Source organism: Dipodomys merriami, unplaced genomic scaffold (assembly GCF_024711535.1).
Source record: "Dipodomys merriami isolate MVZ:Mamm:240054 unplaced genomic scaffold, mDipMer1.0.p SCAF_2, whole genome shotgun sequence".
Taxonomy (NCBI): Eukaryota; Metazoa; Chordata; class Mammalia; order Rodentia; family Heteromyidae; genus Dipodomys; species Dipodomys merriami.
Window position 1 is genome coordinate 70,341,183 of NW_027203381.1, and position 16,900 is coordinate 70,358,082.

Genomic DNA, 16,900 nt, shown 5'->3' on the forward strand with positions numbered 1-16,900 from the left:
AGCACTTGAGTCGGTTGCACCGAGCTTCTGGTGGAGGCGGTCACTGCCAGCGTGCATCCAGGACCTTATCTCGCCCGCAGCCTTCACCCACAGGCGAAGGTTCCCGTCTCCTTCTTCCGCCCAGATGGCCAGCCTTGGGCAGCGGAGGGGTCTGCGCACCCTCCTTCCGCGGGGCCCGGGCGCCCCAAGGCTGGCGTGCGCGAGCCAGGGCGGGCACCACTACCAGACCGAACAGCTGGGACTCGAGCCGCTGGGACGCGGCCGGCCACGTGGCGGTGGGCGTGGCCCAGGCGCGGGAGTGGGCGGGGCATCGAGGGGGCGTGGCCGGGTCGGGCCGCGTGCACGGAGCGCGCAGTCCCGGTGCAGGTGAGGAGCGGAGGTCGCCCGGACGGGTGTGAGGTGTAAGGGTCGTCTCGGGGCCGCTCCTAGGACGGAGCCCCGGCCCGCAGCGAGAGGCCAGGCTTGGGGTCCCCCATCTTCCTGTTCGCTTAGGTAGGCGCGGCCACTTGGGCTGCGCTCGCTGGGTGTCCGCCCCTCCTCGGGAGTCCTGAGGGCTTGGGGTGGGGTGGGGTCGCGCGGGCGGGGAAGGGGGGGTGTCTCGGGGTCCTGTGAGGCCCTGGACGCGGGACGAGGCGGCCGGGCGGGGGAGGGTGGGCTTGAGTCGGGGGGAGGGTCCCTTGTGGCCAGCGCCACCCCGCGCCGTGGGCGGGCACGGGACCGACCTGCCCCGGCCCCCACCCCACCCCACCCCGGACCCGCTTCTGACAGACCGAAGCCCGCCCGGGCCACGCCCTGGCCCCACCCACAGCCCACCCGGCCACGCCCTGGACCCACCCACAGCCCACCCGGCCACGCCCTGGCCCCACCCACAACCCACCCGGGCCACGCCCTGGCCCCACCCACAGCCCGCCCGGCCACGCCCTGGCCTCATGCACAGCCCACCCGGGCCACGCCCTGGCCCCACCCACAGCCCACCCGGGCCACGCCCTGGCCCCACGCCCTCCAACCCTTTGAGCACCACTCGCTGCGCTTTCCCGCTCCGTCGACGGCTGCTGTCATCGGTCACAGCCGCCCTCCCGACGGCCAGCTCTCTCAAGCCTCACCCCTTCTTCCATCTTCTCCTCCAAGTTGTCGCGGTCCCTGCCTCCGGAGACCAGGAAAGCCAGGGCGAAGACAGGGCCCTCAGGGGGATGCGCGGGCATCCTTTTCTACCAGCCCTCCCTCTCCATACTGCTCCTGGGCGCTCCTGAGACAGCCCTCCCCCCCCTCCCCGTCTGTCTACCCGCAGCCCCCATCATGTCTATGTCTGTCTGTCTACTCGCACTCACCGTTTGCCCTTGGTTCACCTGAGCCAATGGTGTCTTTGCTGTAGACCTTTATGTGAATCCTTTGATTCCCGAGGCCTATAGAAGCTAAGTTCTCAAGGACTGAGCTTCTGGCTGTGACCCCCACATATTGAAGGGATTCAGGGAAGAGTGAGTTAGGGGTGCTGTGGCTGTAGGACAGAAGATTGAAGCACCTGTGTGCTCTGGAGCAGGGTTGGGATCTTTGTGGGTACCAAAGAGGCCGCTAAATGGAGTCTATGGACAAGTCGAACAAGGTTCCCTCCTCACCCAGGGCCTGGCCTAATGTAGAGGAAGGGCGGGCAGCAAGTAGTAAGGGAAAGAGGAACCAGGCTGACGAAGGATGGTGTTTACTTTCCAGAAGTGTCTCCCCACCCAGGACACTGCCAGGAGACTGACCCAGATGGCTTCCTCACGGGAACTCTTCCACGAGGCAGCCCAGCAGGTAGGAGGGGTTTTGTGGGGTAGCCTTCCAGTTCCTAGAGGTCTGTGAGCCAGGGGTTGCCAGACAGGGAGCATCATGGGAACATAACTATGTTACAAACGATTAACTCAATTTATTTTGGCATTGGGATTTAGTTGAGAAAATATTACAGACAATTTTTCATCATCGGTGTACAGGAATTTTGGGGGCATTGTTTGTAGTGAATTTTGTCTTAGGCTCTCACCCTTCCACCTCATCGTGGGAAGTCTCTCCATATACAGAGTGAAGACACAGATAATATTCATCCTCTTAAACTGAATCAATGTGAGAAGCAAAAGTAGTAGGTATTCATAGGTACTTGAAATAAGTGGATTCTGGGATTCCCTGATGTCTGTTAGATTCTTATTTGGTTTTCCCTGTATCTATTTATATCTAATTAAATATAGTAACTATTCATTCTGTAGGTATGGAATTGATGTGCCTCTCCCCAGAAATGGTTAATCCCTGTAGAAATGAAGACCATATTTAGTCATTTATCAGGAGACTGTTTGCTCACAGGATCTCTGCTGTCATGATCACTCAAAGTTATAACTGCTTTCTGGGTTTCTCCCATGCTTTATAAACAAGGGCAGGAGTGTTTCCCAGCATGAAACAGAGAGAATAAGCCTTCCAAGAGAACAAGGTCCAGAAAGGTTCGAAGATAAAGGATGGGGGATGTGAAGAAGGTGGGGCTAGGTGTGGTGGAGTAGTCCAGATTGGCTAGTAACTCCTTTTATATGCACAGGTACATGTGAGAAAATGCAGCATGCTGGCCGACAGGCAGTAAGTGCTCACTGCGACATATTCCCCCTTTCCCTGTCAGCTCAGCTGTGCCCCTGCACCCTCAGTTCTTATCATCTCAGGTTGCCCAAGAAGTAGTTAAGCTGCTTAGAAATGAATAACTGGCAGCTTGAAATCACTGTTTGAAGATTCTTCAATATTTTTATCATGAAGTGTTTGATCTGGGCAAAAAGGCTTTGGAACATGTTCTTTGGGTGATTGGAGACCCTCAGAGAGCTTCATTTGTTAAAGGACTCACATTTATTGAGCTTGGCCAATCTTTCATATACTTTCCATTTGTTTTCTTTGGACATTCAGACTGTACAAGATTGTTTATGCTTTCAACATATATTTATTAACTAGTTCTTTTTTGGGGAGAAGGGAATAGGTCTTGAACTCCAGATCTGAATGGTATCTCTGATCAAGGCTAGAATTCTATCACTTGAGCCACAATTCCACTTCTGGCTTTGTGGTGGTTAATTGGAGATGAAGATCATGGACTTTTCTTCTCAGCTAGCTTTGAATCATAGTCCTCAGATCTCAGCCTCCGGAGTAGCTAGGATTAAAGGTGTGAACCACTGGTACCCAGCTAGATCTTAACAATGCTAAGCATTAATAATGCTAAGCATGATGGAGAAACCTAGATGAAAAGTGTGATGTCCTGAGTTCCCAAAAGGAGAAGCAAAATGCTCTGTTTGATCCTTTGTCCTCTGTTTAAACCTTCAGTGGCTCCTCTTGTCCTCCACCAAGAATTCAGTCCTTATCTGGCTGACCCAGCCTATATTTCTCTCATTTTCCTCTTTTGTGCCCATGCTTCCCACCTGTCAGTCAAACCATATCCTGCCCAAGTGCTTGTATCTTCTTTGTTCCTTGCTGAATCTTAACACAAAACAGGTTTGTCATTGGAACCCTCCCAGTACCTAAGGCAACACCTGGCATTTAGGTAAACAATGAGTGTAGTTGACTGACCAAATGAACAAACCACAGACAGCTTCAGACAAGGTCAGTTGTCATACAGTGAGAAAACAGAGAAGCCACATTTTGAGAGGTTGAATCAGGAGTCTTTATTGGAAAGCAGGCAAATGCAGGCGGGCTTTTGTCACAAAGACCTGCATCCTGGCGAATACACTTAACACTGTCAGAAAACTGAGCCATGAGAGCAGAAGAGAAAGAGCAGAAAAACAATACCAACAAACCAGATCAACTCCAATGGAGAGCGAAGTGGGATGCCATGGTGACTGAATAAGAGCCAGGAGACAGGACACAGGACACAAGGCATGGAGTACCAGTGCCTGAGCTGGTCTGAGCCTAAATAAGGCCAGATCAGGAGGCAGGGTCACAGGAAGCTTAAGAGTTCACAACCCAAGATTGGCAGATCCAGTAACCTATTGTCCAAATCCCTATGCCTGTTTCTAGGAATTCAGGCATGCTCATCACTTGGGAGGGGACTTCCCTGCTTCTACCATGAAGACAAGATGGCACTAGTTAAACCCAATATCCTATCCTCTGCCACATGGCCAAAATGGCACCAGTTAGATTCAGCATCCCTACTGTGCCTAAGAGAATGTTGACCTTTCAAATGTGATGTGGCAGGTGCCTCTGGGTCACCTCCTCCTTCAGTATCTAAACACAGTGTCAAGGAGGCCTGTGGTGCTCACTGTGTGGACACACTGAAATCCATCTCTTTTTCCTTCTCCTTTTCACTGTCTAGCCTAGGATATTTCTTGGCTGATTCATACCTTTCTGATGTCTTTCTTCCCATTGTTAATAAAGCGATCTTTTCTGAGGGCATCCATTTGTTTAATGGCTTTCAAAGTCACTGCCCTCTATCCATCCAGCTCCCCTATTCCCACAGCCCGGATATCACTGCCCTCACTGTGAGGCATGGCAGTGAGCCTCTTCTCATCTCCTTTGATTCAGATGCATGGCTTAACCAAGTCACATCCCAAACCTGGCCTAGTGCTGAGGATCTAGAAGGTGTTCATTATGGTTAGCTGGTGGAACGTATTAACTCTAGAAGAATTGGTGGAAGGGGAGTACATGGTGGATTTCAGAAGCCTAGCCTAGATGGGAGGGTAAGGAAGTGATTTAATGGGCACTTTCTGTGTTCTGAGCACTTTGTATATGTGTTCTCTTCAAAACTGTTGTTTTAGTCTGATAAATCAAAGACTGAAGCACTTTGTTTTTTGTCAGTCCTGGGGCTTGAACTCAAGGCCTAGGCACTGTCTCTGAGTTTCTTTTTGCTCAAGTCTAATGTTCTACCACTTGAGCCACAGCGCCACTTCTGGCTTTGTTGTTGTTGTTTATGTGGTACTGAGGAATCACACCCAGGGCTTCATGCATGCTAGGCAAGCACTCTACCACTAGGCCACATTCCCAGCCCAGACTAAAGCACTTTGAATTCAGGCATGTTTGAGGCCAAGGCCCAAGCTTTCATTTTTTTATTTTCCTGCTATATGTCTCCTGCTCCAGTGGTATAAGCCAAACAACCCAGATGGTAGATCAGAGATAGCTAGTGTGTTGGAAGCTGAACTGTGGAGCGAATGGCCTTTAATAAGTTTCCTATAACCTAGTATTGGGTGTCAGGAATGCTGCTAAGAGCTTGGGGCCTGTTGCTCATGGTGTTATAAATATGACTCTCCAAGAACCACTGGAGTCACAATGATAAACACAAGGCAAAAATTTACTTCTGTATAGATGTGTGAGCTGTTAGTCAAAACTCTGGCAAGCAAACACAGAACAAGCAGTCTACTCAGGTATTTATCTGCCCCACCCTTCTGCTCAGACTGGCTGAGCTCAAGTTCACAATCTGCCCCTGTGAATAGGGTAAAATGTAATACCATCTTGAAAAGAAACCAATTCAAGATAAAACCTTACACTTAAATCTTTTCTTATCCCAAAGCAGTCCCTGTTTTCCTTAACAAGAACCAAGTCACCAGGCCAAAGCAGGAGCTTTTAAAGAACATACTTTGATAGAAAAGACAGTTTTCCTCACAATGGTGACTGGCAAATAAGTGGATGGATAGATAGATGGATTTGAGTTTTGCTTTAATCATTTTAGGATCAGACACTGTATATTATCTGTTTCCTCTCTCTCTGTTTCTGTCCCATCTCTGTGTTATTGTCTCTCTCCTTCTCTCTCTCTTTTTATTTCTTTCTGCCTCTCTCTTTCTCTCTGTCTCTATCCTATATCCCTCTCTGTATAGGTTGGTCAGTCACAAATGGGCTTGCTGAGAACAGACTATAGATCTCAAAGTCAATGGACTGGTAGCCAAGCGTATGTATGCCACCTGGGTTCAAATTCTGACTCTAACATCTTGTGACCTTGGGTAAGTTACCACCTGAGCCTCCACCCTGTCACCTATAAAGTGGCTACAATGACAGTCTGTTCTAGAGAATCAAGAAGAATGAAGGAGATAATCCATGTCCACAGGCCCTGTGTATAGGAAACATTCAGTACATGGTGGCAGGGAATAAATCTAAGGTAGGCACTATGGATCAGTCTGTGAGGTCGTGATATAAATTACCAGGTTTAATCAACCTGGAATGACTGAAATGCATGACTGAGCACAGTCAGTTGGGTAGAAGACTACAGGCGAGAATCTTAGATCCAGATGGACACCATGGAGCAGGTGCTCTCTGGAGTCTGAGACCTGCTTGGGTCCCAGGATGTGGCCGCTGCTGCCCTTGGTCTCCTATAGCACCAAGCACTGCGTGATCTGGCTTCCTGTGTGACAGGAATTTTAGCTTTGTTTTGTACTTTCTCTGCCCCAGACATATGTCTTCTAAATAATGGTTTAAACACTAGAAAAGTCTATACTCATAAAACAATATAAATGAGTTGTGGACTGTAATTTATACACTACCTCAGTATAATTCAGTTCACTATCTCATTTTGATCTTCAGTAATTGTCAGTGGTAATTTGATCTAAGCCTTAATTCTGCTTTTTAATCTTTCCTGAGATTTATTTTTTGGTGTGTCAGTCCTGGGGCTTGAACTCAGGGCCTGGGCAATGTCTCTGAGCTTTTTTACTTAAGACTAGTGCTCTACTACTTGAGCCACAGCACCACTTCCCATTTTCTGGTGGTTAGAGTCTCATAGACTTTCCTTCCCCAGGCTGGCTTTGAATTGTGATCCTCAGGTCTCTGCCTCATTAGTAGCTAGGATTACTTACAGGTGTGAACCACCAGCACCTTGCTCCTTCCTGAGTTTTAATGTCTTAATCAAAAGATGTGTTTGTAAAGTGGTTTAGAATAGTTTGGTATCAAAAGTCTTGCAGGGGAAGGGATCCTATTTTTTTTTGTAAGGGCCATTTGGATATTTATAACATCATCATTTTCTCCAAGTCATATAAAATTAACAATATAGGCAGGCAAATTGTGACAAGAAACATACGTGTCTGTCCTGTCATGCACCAAACGATTTCAAGGGCCTCGTGGTTCTGTACATATTCACGCTTTGATGCAGTTCTCTTTATTTTTTAAATTTACATTTATGTCGGCTTATATCAGTTATACAGGAGATGGAGATTTCATTGTTAGGTCTCCACAGGTTTATATTGTATTCTAATCACTTTCACCCCCTGTACTATGCTTCCTGTACCCTTCCCTCTTAAAAAAAAAAAAAGGCATCCCAAACAGGTTTCCTTGTTTTGCATAGTTGTCAATAGTCTGTGTGGACAGTATCCAACCTCATTTATCTTCCACACCAGCACAGCCTCCTCCTTCTGGTCCTCACCTACATTCTTATTTCCCCAGCCTCCTATTTATTGATTATCAGCTTTTGTTGAGTTCTTTGTGTTTCCCTGGTATATATTTGCAGTGTGTTTCAGTTATTCATGCTCCTTCTTTTTCTATTGTCCCCTCTCCTCCTGAGTAGTCTCTTGATTCATGTTTTATGTTGTAAGAAATTATATATGTGTGTGTTTTTGTACTTATATACATGTCCATAAATATATAAGTATGAATGCCTTTTAGGTCTAGCATCCACATTTAAGTGAGAATGAGATTTCTTTCTTTCTTTACTTACTTACTTGCTTACTTACTTATTTCCTGTCCTGGAGTTCAAACTGAGGTTTTTTTTGTGTGTGTTTTTGTTTTTTTTCTCGAGTCTAGTGCTTTACTACTTGAGTCCCCAGCTTCTCCTCTGGCTTTTTTAGTAGCTAATTGGAGATAAGAGTCTTACTGATTTTCTTGCCAACTTGCTTGCCTGGGCTGTCTTCAAATCATGATCCTCAGATCTCAGCCTCCTGAATGGTTAAGATTACAAGTGTGAGCCACCAGTACCCAGCTGGATATTTTGTTTTTTAAGCATGGCTTCTCTGACTCAAGTTTTACTTAGTTCACAATTTGGAGATTAAAAGATATGGTACCTGCAACAGCTTGGTTTTGCAGAGGGCAGTGGATGGCATACAGAGATCATTTTATATCTATGCGAGAGAAAGAAAAAGAGGAAGAGAGAGACACACACACAGAGCCAGCCAGCGCCAGCCAGAGCCAGAGCCAGAGGTTCCATAATCTCCTTTGAGGGCATGTACCCAGTGACCTAAAGACCTCCCATTAGGCCTCTCCTCTAGAAAATCCACAGAATCTCCTAGTATTACCCTCGGGATCAAATTTTTATTTATCCAAACCATAGCAAGTCCTAAATATATTTCCCTGACTTTTATTTTGGTGAATGTTTTTGTCACGCCAGACAAAAAGAAAGAAAAAGATATCAGGATAATAATCACTCATCTCAGGATTGGGTGCCAGTGGCTCATACCTGTGATCTTCAGCTGAAGCTGAGATCTGAAGATTGTAGTTCAAAGCCAGCCTGGGCAGGAAAATCCATGAGACTCCTTTCTGCCATTAATGTATGCTAATTAAAAAAAAAAGAAAAAAAAAAGATCTTTAAAAGAAAAAAGGTACAAAAGCCTGGGACAGGCATTAATTTTTCAAAAGGTTTCATTCCCCATCTCCAGTATCCCACTTGATCATACATCTAAAATGTTTCTCAGATCCCAGACTTCTTTTGGTGAATCTTTCCACTGAATACAGGTATTAACAGGATTACTAACAAGAGGTCAGCAGAGAAAAAAAAGCTGATTTTTAAAATATTTATTTATTTATTTATTTATTTTTGTTGGTTGTGGCCCTTGAACACAGGGTGCTGTCCCTCAGCTCTTCAGCTCAAGGCTAGCACTTGAGCCACAGCACCACTTCTGGCTTTTTCTGTTTATGTGGTGCTGAGGAATCAAACCCAGGGCCTCATGCATGGGAGGCAAACAGTCTACCACTGAGCCACCTTCCCAGCCCCCTGATATATTTTTTTTGGGGGGGAGGGGGGTCTGGTCATGGGGCTTGAACTCTAGGCCTGGGCACTATCCCTCAGCTCTTCAGCTCAAGGCTAGTGCTCTACCACTTGAGCCACAGTGCCACTTCGGCTTTTTCTTTTTTGCTTATGTGGTGCTGAAGAATCGAACCCAGGGCCTCATGCATGCAAGGCAAGCGCTCTACCACTGAGCCACCTTGCCAGCCCGCTGATATGTTTTTAAAAATGCTAATAGTGTGGTAATTCTTCTTTAAATAAAAAAATAAGTATTTTTTGGCTCATACTCTGGGCATCTGTAGTCTTATTCAGGAAAAATTTACCTGTGCCTATATCTTCCAGCATTTTCCTGTACTAGATTTAAATTTTCAGATCTTACTTTGAGGTCCTTGATCTGATTGGAATTGTTTTTTGTACAGGAAATAGTATACATGTACAAGAGAGAGCATCAAAACTGCACACGCACACACACACACGCACACGCACGTGCGCGCGCACACACACACACACACACACACACACACACACACACACACACACACACACACACACACACACACACACACACACATACATAAAGTCCTCATCCCTTTCTCTAGCCCTGCCATTCCCCAGGGCCAAGTACCCTAACTGGCTCATTTCCTCCAAGGCTATTGTGATCACTCTAGTATACTTTCATCTTAATTATTTATCAGATTACTTGTCATTTCCTGATATACACACTGACACACATAATGTTATTGTTTCTCTAATTTCCTAATTATTTGTTAGTTGGATTATTATTTTTACATAATTGAGGCTTATAATATTTCATTTTTCTGTAACTGTAATGAACATTTAGTCTTTATTGAATTGGTTCAAAATTTTAAAACAAATAAAGTGCTTATTATTTTACTTTTTTTTTTTTTTGGTCAGTTTTGGGGCTTGAACTCGGCCTGGGTGCTGTCCCTGCGCCCTTCAGCTCAAGGCGAGCACTCTACCGCTTGAGCCACAGTGCCGCTTCTGGTTTTCTAGTGGTTTTTTTTATTGGAGATGAGTGTCATGGACTTTCCTGCCTGGGATGGCTTTGAACCGAGATCCTCAGATCTCAGCCTCCTGAGTAACTAGGATTACAGGCGTGAGCCACTGGCGCCCGGCTATTTTACTTTTTGTTCTGGTACTGGGGCTTGTACTCAGGACCTGGTTCCTTAGTTTTTTGCTCAAAGCTGATGCTCTACCACTTGATCCACCTCTCCACATATGGCTTCTAGCTTTTTGCTAGTTAATTAGAGATAAGAGTCTAATGGACTTTTCTGCTCAGGCTGGCTTTGAACCATGATCCACATATTTCAACCTCCTAAGTAGCTAGGATTACAAGTGTGAGCCACTGGTTCTTGACAGATAAACAGCATTTTAATGTTCAGTGTGTGTGTGTGTGTGTGTGTGTGTGTGTGTGTGAAATGCCTCACCAACAGTCTTACTTCATTAAGGCCTTAAATTCTTTCTCCTACGTGAAGGTCTTAAATTCTCCTAGGTTTTCTTTCATTCTAGTTTATGCACTGCTTCCACTGTTTCTTTTATCCTGTGTCATCGTTTTCTGGAGCTTCTTTTCCACCTTTCTTTGGACTAATTTTTTTCTACAATTTTTCAAGAGTGGTAAATGACTCTTTGATTTTCTAACTTAAAAACTATAGGTATGAACAGTAGTTCATACCTATAATCCTAGCTACTCAGGAGGCTGAGACCTGAGGATCCTGGTTCAAAGCCAGCCTGGGCAGAAACTCTATGAGATCTTATCTCCAATAAACTTCTCAAAAAATCCAGCAATGTTACTGTGGCTCAAGTGATAGAGTACTGGCCTTGAGTAAAAGAAGCTTAGGGACAGTTCCAGGCCCAGAGTTCAAGCCCCAGGACTGTCAGAAATACTGTGGGAAGTAGGATTTCTTTGTGTAGTTTAAAATACCATTTTGCAGCAGATTGAATGCAGAAAGAGAGCTGAGAACCCAGCTGTCTTCTATCAGGCTAGACATTAAGAAGATCTGCAGAATGTACAATGCTTTTCACAAAGAGAAAATGATTTTGTTTTGGAAAAGCATTATGTTTTCATGAAAGTGTCATTTATCTTAACAAAATATGGGTTTAATGGTGTTATACTATTTTAAATAATCTGATATAGCTGGTCTTTGGGGCATCCAATACTTTTCAAGAAAGCAAAGAGGGCTTGGATTTAATGACATAATAGAGAACTTGCCCAGCATGTGAAAGGCCCTGGGGTTCATTCCGAGCAGTTTGTGCAAAACTAAAGAGAGCCTGAGCCCAGGAAGTTTGTGAATGGCTGTTCTAGGGATTTAATACGCACTTTAAACTTTCCACTGTTTATTTAGCATTAGTATTATGCTAGCATTCACGCTGGCTCATTTACTACCAGCCCTCCATCTTTTACACTGTCTGTGTTACATAGGTTTCTTCAAGTTGACAGTGATCTGTGGTATTCTCTAGGCCCACGTCTGCCATTGGAGGAGCTGGCTTTGAACTTGGAGTTTCTCAGCTTGGAGACAGCTGTCACTCGTCTCAGCTCCCTGCATTATTTCATCTTTCCCTTTCCCTTGCCCATCTGCAAGGGTGTCTCCAAATGTTGCATTTGATGCTGGCATTTGTTTTCTCTCTTCTAGTTATTAATTACAATTTGTGTGTGTGTGTGTGTGTGTGTGTGTGTGTGTGTGTGTGTGTGTGTGTGTGTGTGTGTGTGTGTGTGTGCGTGCGTGCATGCATGCCAGTACTTGAACTCAGATCCCTTTGCTTTTTCACTAAAGGCTGGTTCTCAAGCCATAGTTTTACTTCTTGCTTTTTTTTCTAATTAATTGGACATAAAAGTCTCATGGACTTTTTCCTGCCTGGGCTGCTTTGGACCACAGTTCTTAGATCCTAGCCCCAGCTAGGATTATGGGTGTGAGCTACCGGCACCTGGCTCCTAGATTCATACTTAAAGAAACCCCACATCTTTTCTGACATTTCATGATCATTTGGAAGGTGGGAAAGTACATATCCTGTCACTTTAGAAGAGACGCCCAGTGCTGTGTTCTGAAGCATGTTTCATGCAGTATTGTTGTCTGTTTATCCTGCTATGGATCGGACCTAGGGCCTCATGCCTGCTAGGTCAGGGCATATTCACTGAGCTACACTGACACCTTCATTCATTTATACGATCATTCATTCAACTACTCACTGTTAGCCACAGTTGTCTTCCACTGCCCTTGGATATATCCTCAGATCCCAGTTGATGCTTGAACTTATGGATAGTACTGAGTCCTATGTTTATTTTATGTTTTCCTAGATATGAATGCTTGTGATAAAGTTTAATTGATAAATTAGGCACCCTACAAGATTAGTGGTAACTATAATAATAAAATAGGACAGTTGTAACAGTAGTGGTAAAAGCTATGTAAATGTGGTTTCTTCTGAAAGAGTCAAGGCAAATATTAATAGTTCCTGGCTGCTGTTGACTGTAGGAGACTGGTCCATTGAAGGGAGACTGGAGCTAAGGGGCATGGCCATACCAGGTCCATGCTGGGCAGCAAAGGATGTAGTAGGGAGCTGAGGTGGGGGGTGTTGTTATTGTCTTGGTTTAAAAAAACATAATCACTTAATCACAATTAAAAAAAAAAAAAGAACCTCCGGGAAGGTAGGGAGGGAAGGGATAGTAGGGGAAAACAATGGAGGGGGTAACAATGCCCAATAGGAAGTGTACTCATTACCTTACTCATGTAACTATAACCCTCTGTATAGTATCTTTACAATAAAAAAAAAAAGAAAATGCAAAAAAAATGCATCTAGGATCCTTTTATAAAAGAGCTTTCATTGAATTTTTTTTTTGGTCGGTCGTGGGGTTTGAACTACATTGACATTTTTTGATTTATTCATTCCATTTTTTTTTTGTCATTATGGGGCTTGAACCCTGGGTCTGGGCACTGTCCCTGAGCTCTTCAGCTCAAGGCGCGCACTCTACCATCATTCCATGTTTTATTGTGATACCTTGTATGTATCATACAATTTATCATCTTAACCATTTTGATGTTCAGCTCAGTTGTATTAAATATATCAATAATACTGTGCAAACTGTTTATTTTAAGCTCTATTTTGATACGATTTCATATCCATAAAAATCTTGCAATAGTATAAAACACTACCTGCAAATCTGTTCATTCTTGACACATTTACCACTTCTTAACATTTTGCTTTTTGCTTTATTATTAGCTCTCTCTTTCCCTTTCTCCCTCTTCCAACATATTTTCCCTAATTATTTGAAAGTAATTTTCAGACATGTCTCTTTATCCATAAATTTAAATAATTCAGTGTATATTCCCTACGAGCAAGAATATTTTTTACCCAGTAACAGTATATTTGTAAGCATCATGAAATATTGTAGTTAAATAGTTTCATAGTTCTATATGCAAAATTTTCCAATGATCTCACTAAAGTGCCGTGTCTCCCTCTCTCCATCCTTGGTCCATCCCCTGGTTCAGTCCAGGATCATACATTGCATTTAGGTCTCCTAAATCTCTTCACTGTTTTCCAATCTTGAACTATTCCTGGCCTTCTTTGAGCCTGAAGGCCAATTCTCTGGAATGTTTGAAACGGTTTCCTCGGGTGTATTTTTTCCGGCTTTTTTTTTTTTTTCTTTTTGCTTATATGGTGCTGAGGAATCGAACCCAGGGCCTCAGGCTTGCAAGGCAAGCGCTCTACCACTGAACCACCTTCCCAGCCCCTCGGGTGTATTTCTTGACAGACATCCCATGGAGATAGTGATGTGATCTTCTCAAGGAGACCTTTGCCATAGAGTTGAAAGGGCCGGGTTGGCTCTTGTTTAGGTGGCCCTGGCCTTTCTGCTCGGGATTCTGTCATTGGTGGGATGGCATCAGGTGTGCAGAGTGGGTGTCCTCGAGCTCCGAGCTCTGAGGGAAAGCATGGCTGCTCTTGGCAAGCTGGCTGCTGGTCTGGGGGGACAGACGAACACTCGGGATCTATATTGGTCTCAGTGTTTTCACTGCCTCTGTGGGTCTTGCCAGTCCTGGGGCTGTGCCGCTGTGTGGCCAATGTGCCCTTGAGAGAGACACAGCCTTGGGCAGGGCTGGGGATAATAGAGATCAAGTACGAAGAAACCTCTTGCCGGGCGCTGGTGGCTCACGCCTGTAATCCTAGCTGCTCAGGGGCTGAAATCTGAGTATTGCAGTTCAAAGCCAGCCCAGACAGGAAAGTCCTTGAAACTCATCTCCAGTTAACTACCAGAAAACTGGAAGTGGTGCTGTGGCTCAAAGTGGTAGAGTGCTAGCCTTGAGCAGAAAAGCTCAGGGACAGCACCCTGAGTTCAAGCCCCACAACCACCACCACCACCACCAACAACAACAAAAACCCACCAGATTTGGACACTGGCTTTCTAGTTAGTTCCATGACAGACGAGATCAAGGAAGGACTAAGTGACATGGATAAGGTGCTAGCCAGGCTCCAGGTCAGGGAAATTAGACTTCTGCCATGTCAGCACCATCGTGCTCCCCTGCAGAGCCCAGTCCATGTCCATATCAGTGGCCTGCTGATGGCCACCAATGTCCACACAAGCACTGTTGTGCAGCTCCAAGGATGGGCTGCTGTGGCCTGGCCTGGGCAGCTTCCAGGACTGTGCTACAGACCCGGGATCCCAGCTTAACTGCCGGGACCAGCCAGCTCGAAGGGCTAGCTTCCAACTCGGTATCTTCCAACTTCCTTGAAGAAATCCCCACCTACACTTAGACCCATCTGTGCTGGTTGGAGCTTACAGAAAGCTTTCAGGAGTAGCGTCTCACTTGAACTTTACAAAACCCCCATGAGGCAAGTGTGTAGCCACGTGCCTGTCAGGCAGGCTCCTTCCCCTGCAGCCTGCGTCTGGGTCAGCCCTCTGCCCAGATCTTGGCACCATGGTTCAGGAGAAAGCAGTGAGGTCCCCCAGTCTGTCCCCTGGCTACCAGGCCAATAGCATCTAGAGCATATTCTCTGAGGAAATAGTTAACAGTCCAAAAGCAGGCTGCTGGCCCATGAGGAGGTTAGACCCCCACCTCTACAAGGGGCCTTTGAGGGGGAAGGGCAGGCCACATCTTGCTTTGCCCCATCTCTGACCTGAGTGGGCAAAAGTAGAATTTCTCGCTAGGCTTCTTCTTTTTTTTCACCTTCACCTACAAGAAGAGAGAAAACATGTCACTTCATATTTCAGGTGTGTTCATTAACACTGGCAGGCAGCCCTTAGAGTCAAAGGCTCCAGCCCCCAAGCGCAGCTTACTGGGAGCAGGAAGATGAGCATTCCTTATTCGATGCATTTCTCACTTTTAGACAAAGCTCATGTTTGGAGATGCTCTATTCCCAGGAGAAAAGCACCTATTTGGAAGCTGAAAGCACCCGGCATCTGTAGTGCTCCCAGTGTTGGTGCAGGTCTCTGCATGCAGAGGGTGGGGCCTGTTTCTTGTCCTAAGAGCTTGGAAAAGAGGATTCTGACAGTGAGCAACACACTACGTGGTCACTCGTGGACCAGCTCTGAAGCCCATCCAGCTAGCTCAAAACGGGCCTGATAATCACCACCCTTCATCCCAGCCATCTGACTCCCTGTTTCCCCAGGCAATAGAAACTTCTAGGTGGTTGGATGTGGATGGTTCATGTCTATAATACTAGCTACTCAGGAGGCTGAGATCTGAGGATCGAGATTTGAACCCAGCCCAGGCAGAAAAATCCTTGAGACTGCATCATTAATTAACCAGCAAAAAATCAGAGTAGGAGTATGGCTCAAGTGGTAGAGCAAATAAGCTGAGTGAGATGTGAGGCCCAAAATTCAAGCTCTAGTATGGGCAAGACAAACAAAAACAAACCTACCAGATGAAGGGCTGGATATGTGGTTCAGCAGTATAGTGTTGGCCTAGCAAACACAAGGCTCTTAGTTTCTAACACTAGTACTGCCAAAAAAATGTCTAATACACCTATTTGCCTACCATTCAGGGAAAGAAAGATCTAGGTAGAGGCACTATGGGACATCTTTAATGCCATGGACTCTGTGGGGGCATTCCTTTCCTTCCCTAGAGGAAGAAGCAAGTACAAGGGTGTCAGTACTACCATGTGGGAACTTACCTTCCGCCCTCCTGTGATGGGGCCTGATTACGGCAGGCAGTGTCTCTGCCTCTCAGCACACTGGAAGGAACACTGGAGCAAGGGTTGCTGATTGGGTCTAGACCTCAGGAACTGGCAGCAACGTGAGGACTGAATAGCATCTCACAAGTGGTGACACTGGACAAGGAGCTGGTGGTGCCCATTGCTGGTGCTTCTGTGCCAAGGCCCAAGAGGCAGGGTGCCATTCCAGAAGTCTGAGAAGTAGACCTTGGCATCACTATTCTACTAGGTGGTATTTCACCCTGAGTTTTCTATGCCTCTGTCTCTCCCTTCCCTTTCCTTCTGTCGTTCTCTCTCGCTGTGGTATCTCACTCTTTGTCTAAGAACACAGGGGTTGCAAGAGGGTGCGTGTGTGTGTCAAAACCAGCCTCTTCCTGCCCAGGCTGCCCCCAAGCATTCTGAAACATGCTATGTCGCTAAGTCACCAAACCCATTGCAAACCAGTTACATTTTTTTCTCTCCTCCTCCTCCTCCACATTCTCCTTCTTCTTTGAGGGGAGGACATTTAGGGGAGGAAAAGATAAGTCATCTTTAGGGAAATGAGGTGCAGGAGAAAGTACATATTCTACAGTCTGGGCCTCCCACTGGGAGACTTAGAGCAGCCAGGAGTCATATCAGCTCTGGGCCCATACTGTCTCCCAGCTGCCTCTCAGAGCAAAGGAGGAGACTCCTGTGGAAACCAGATGCACTCTCCCACCACCCCCCCCTTTTTTTTTGTTGGTCATGGTGCTTGAACTCTGGGCCTGGGCACTGTCCCTTAGCTCTTCAGCTCAAGGTGAGCGCTCTACCACTTAAGCTATAGCACCACTTCCATTTTTCTGGTGGTTTATTGGAGATAAGAGT

At 45.9% G+C, this 16,900-nt stretch overlaps 1 protein-coding gene across 2 annotated transcripts in view; it reads left to right on the forward strand.

Moving 5' to 3' along the window:
• The first annotated feature begins 405 nt into the window (after nucleotides 1-405).
• The window catches only part of Slc12a8 (solute carrier family 12 member 8), a 131,740-nt gene continuing 115,245 nt past the window's right edge, over nucleotides 406-16,900 (forward strand). For both annotated transcript variants that reach the window (XM_070028713.1, XM_070028714.1), the window contains exons 1-2: nucleotides 406-492; nucleotides 1,705-1,788. In XM_070028713.1, the coding sequence (XP_069884814.1) occupies nucleotides 1,747-1,788 (42 nt within the window). In that variant the 5' untranslated portion in view covers nucleotides 406-492; nucleotides 1,705-1,746. The remainder of the gene's footprint in view (nucleotides 493-1,704; nucleotides 1,789-16,900) is intronic.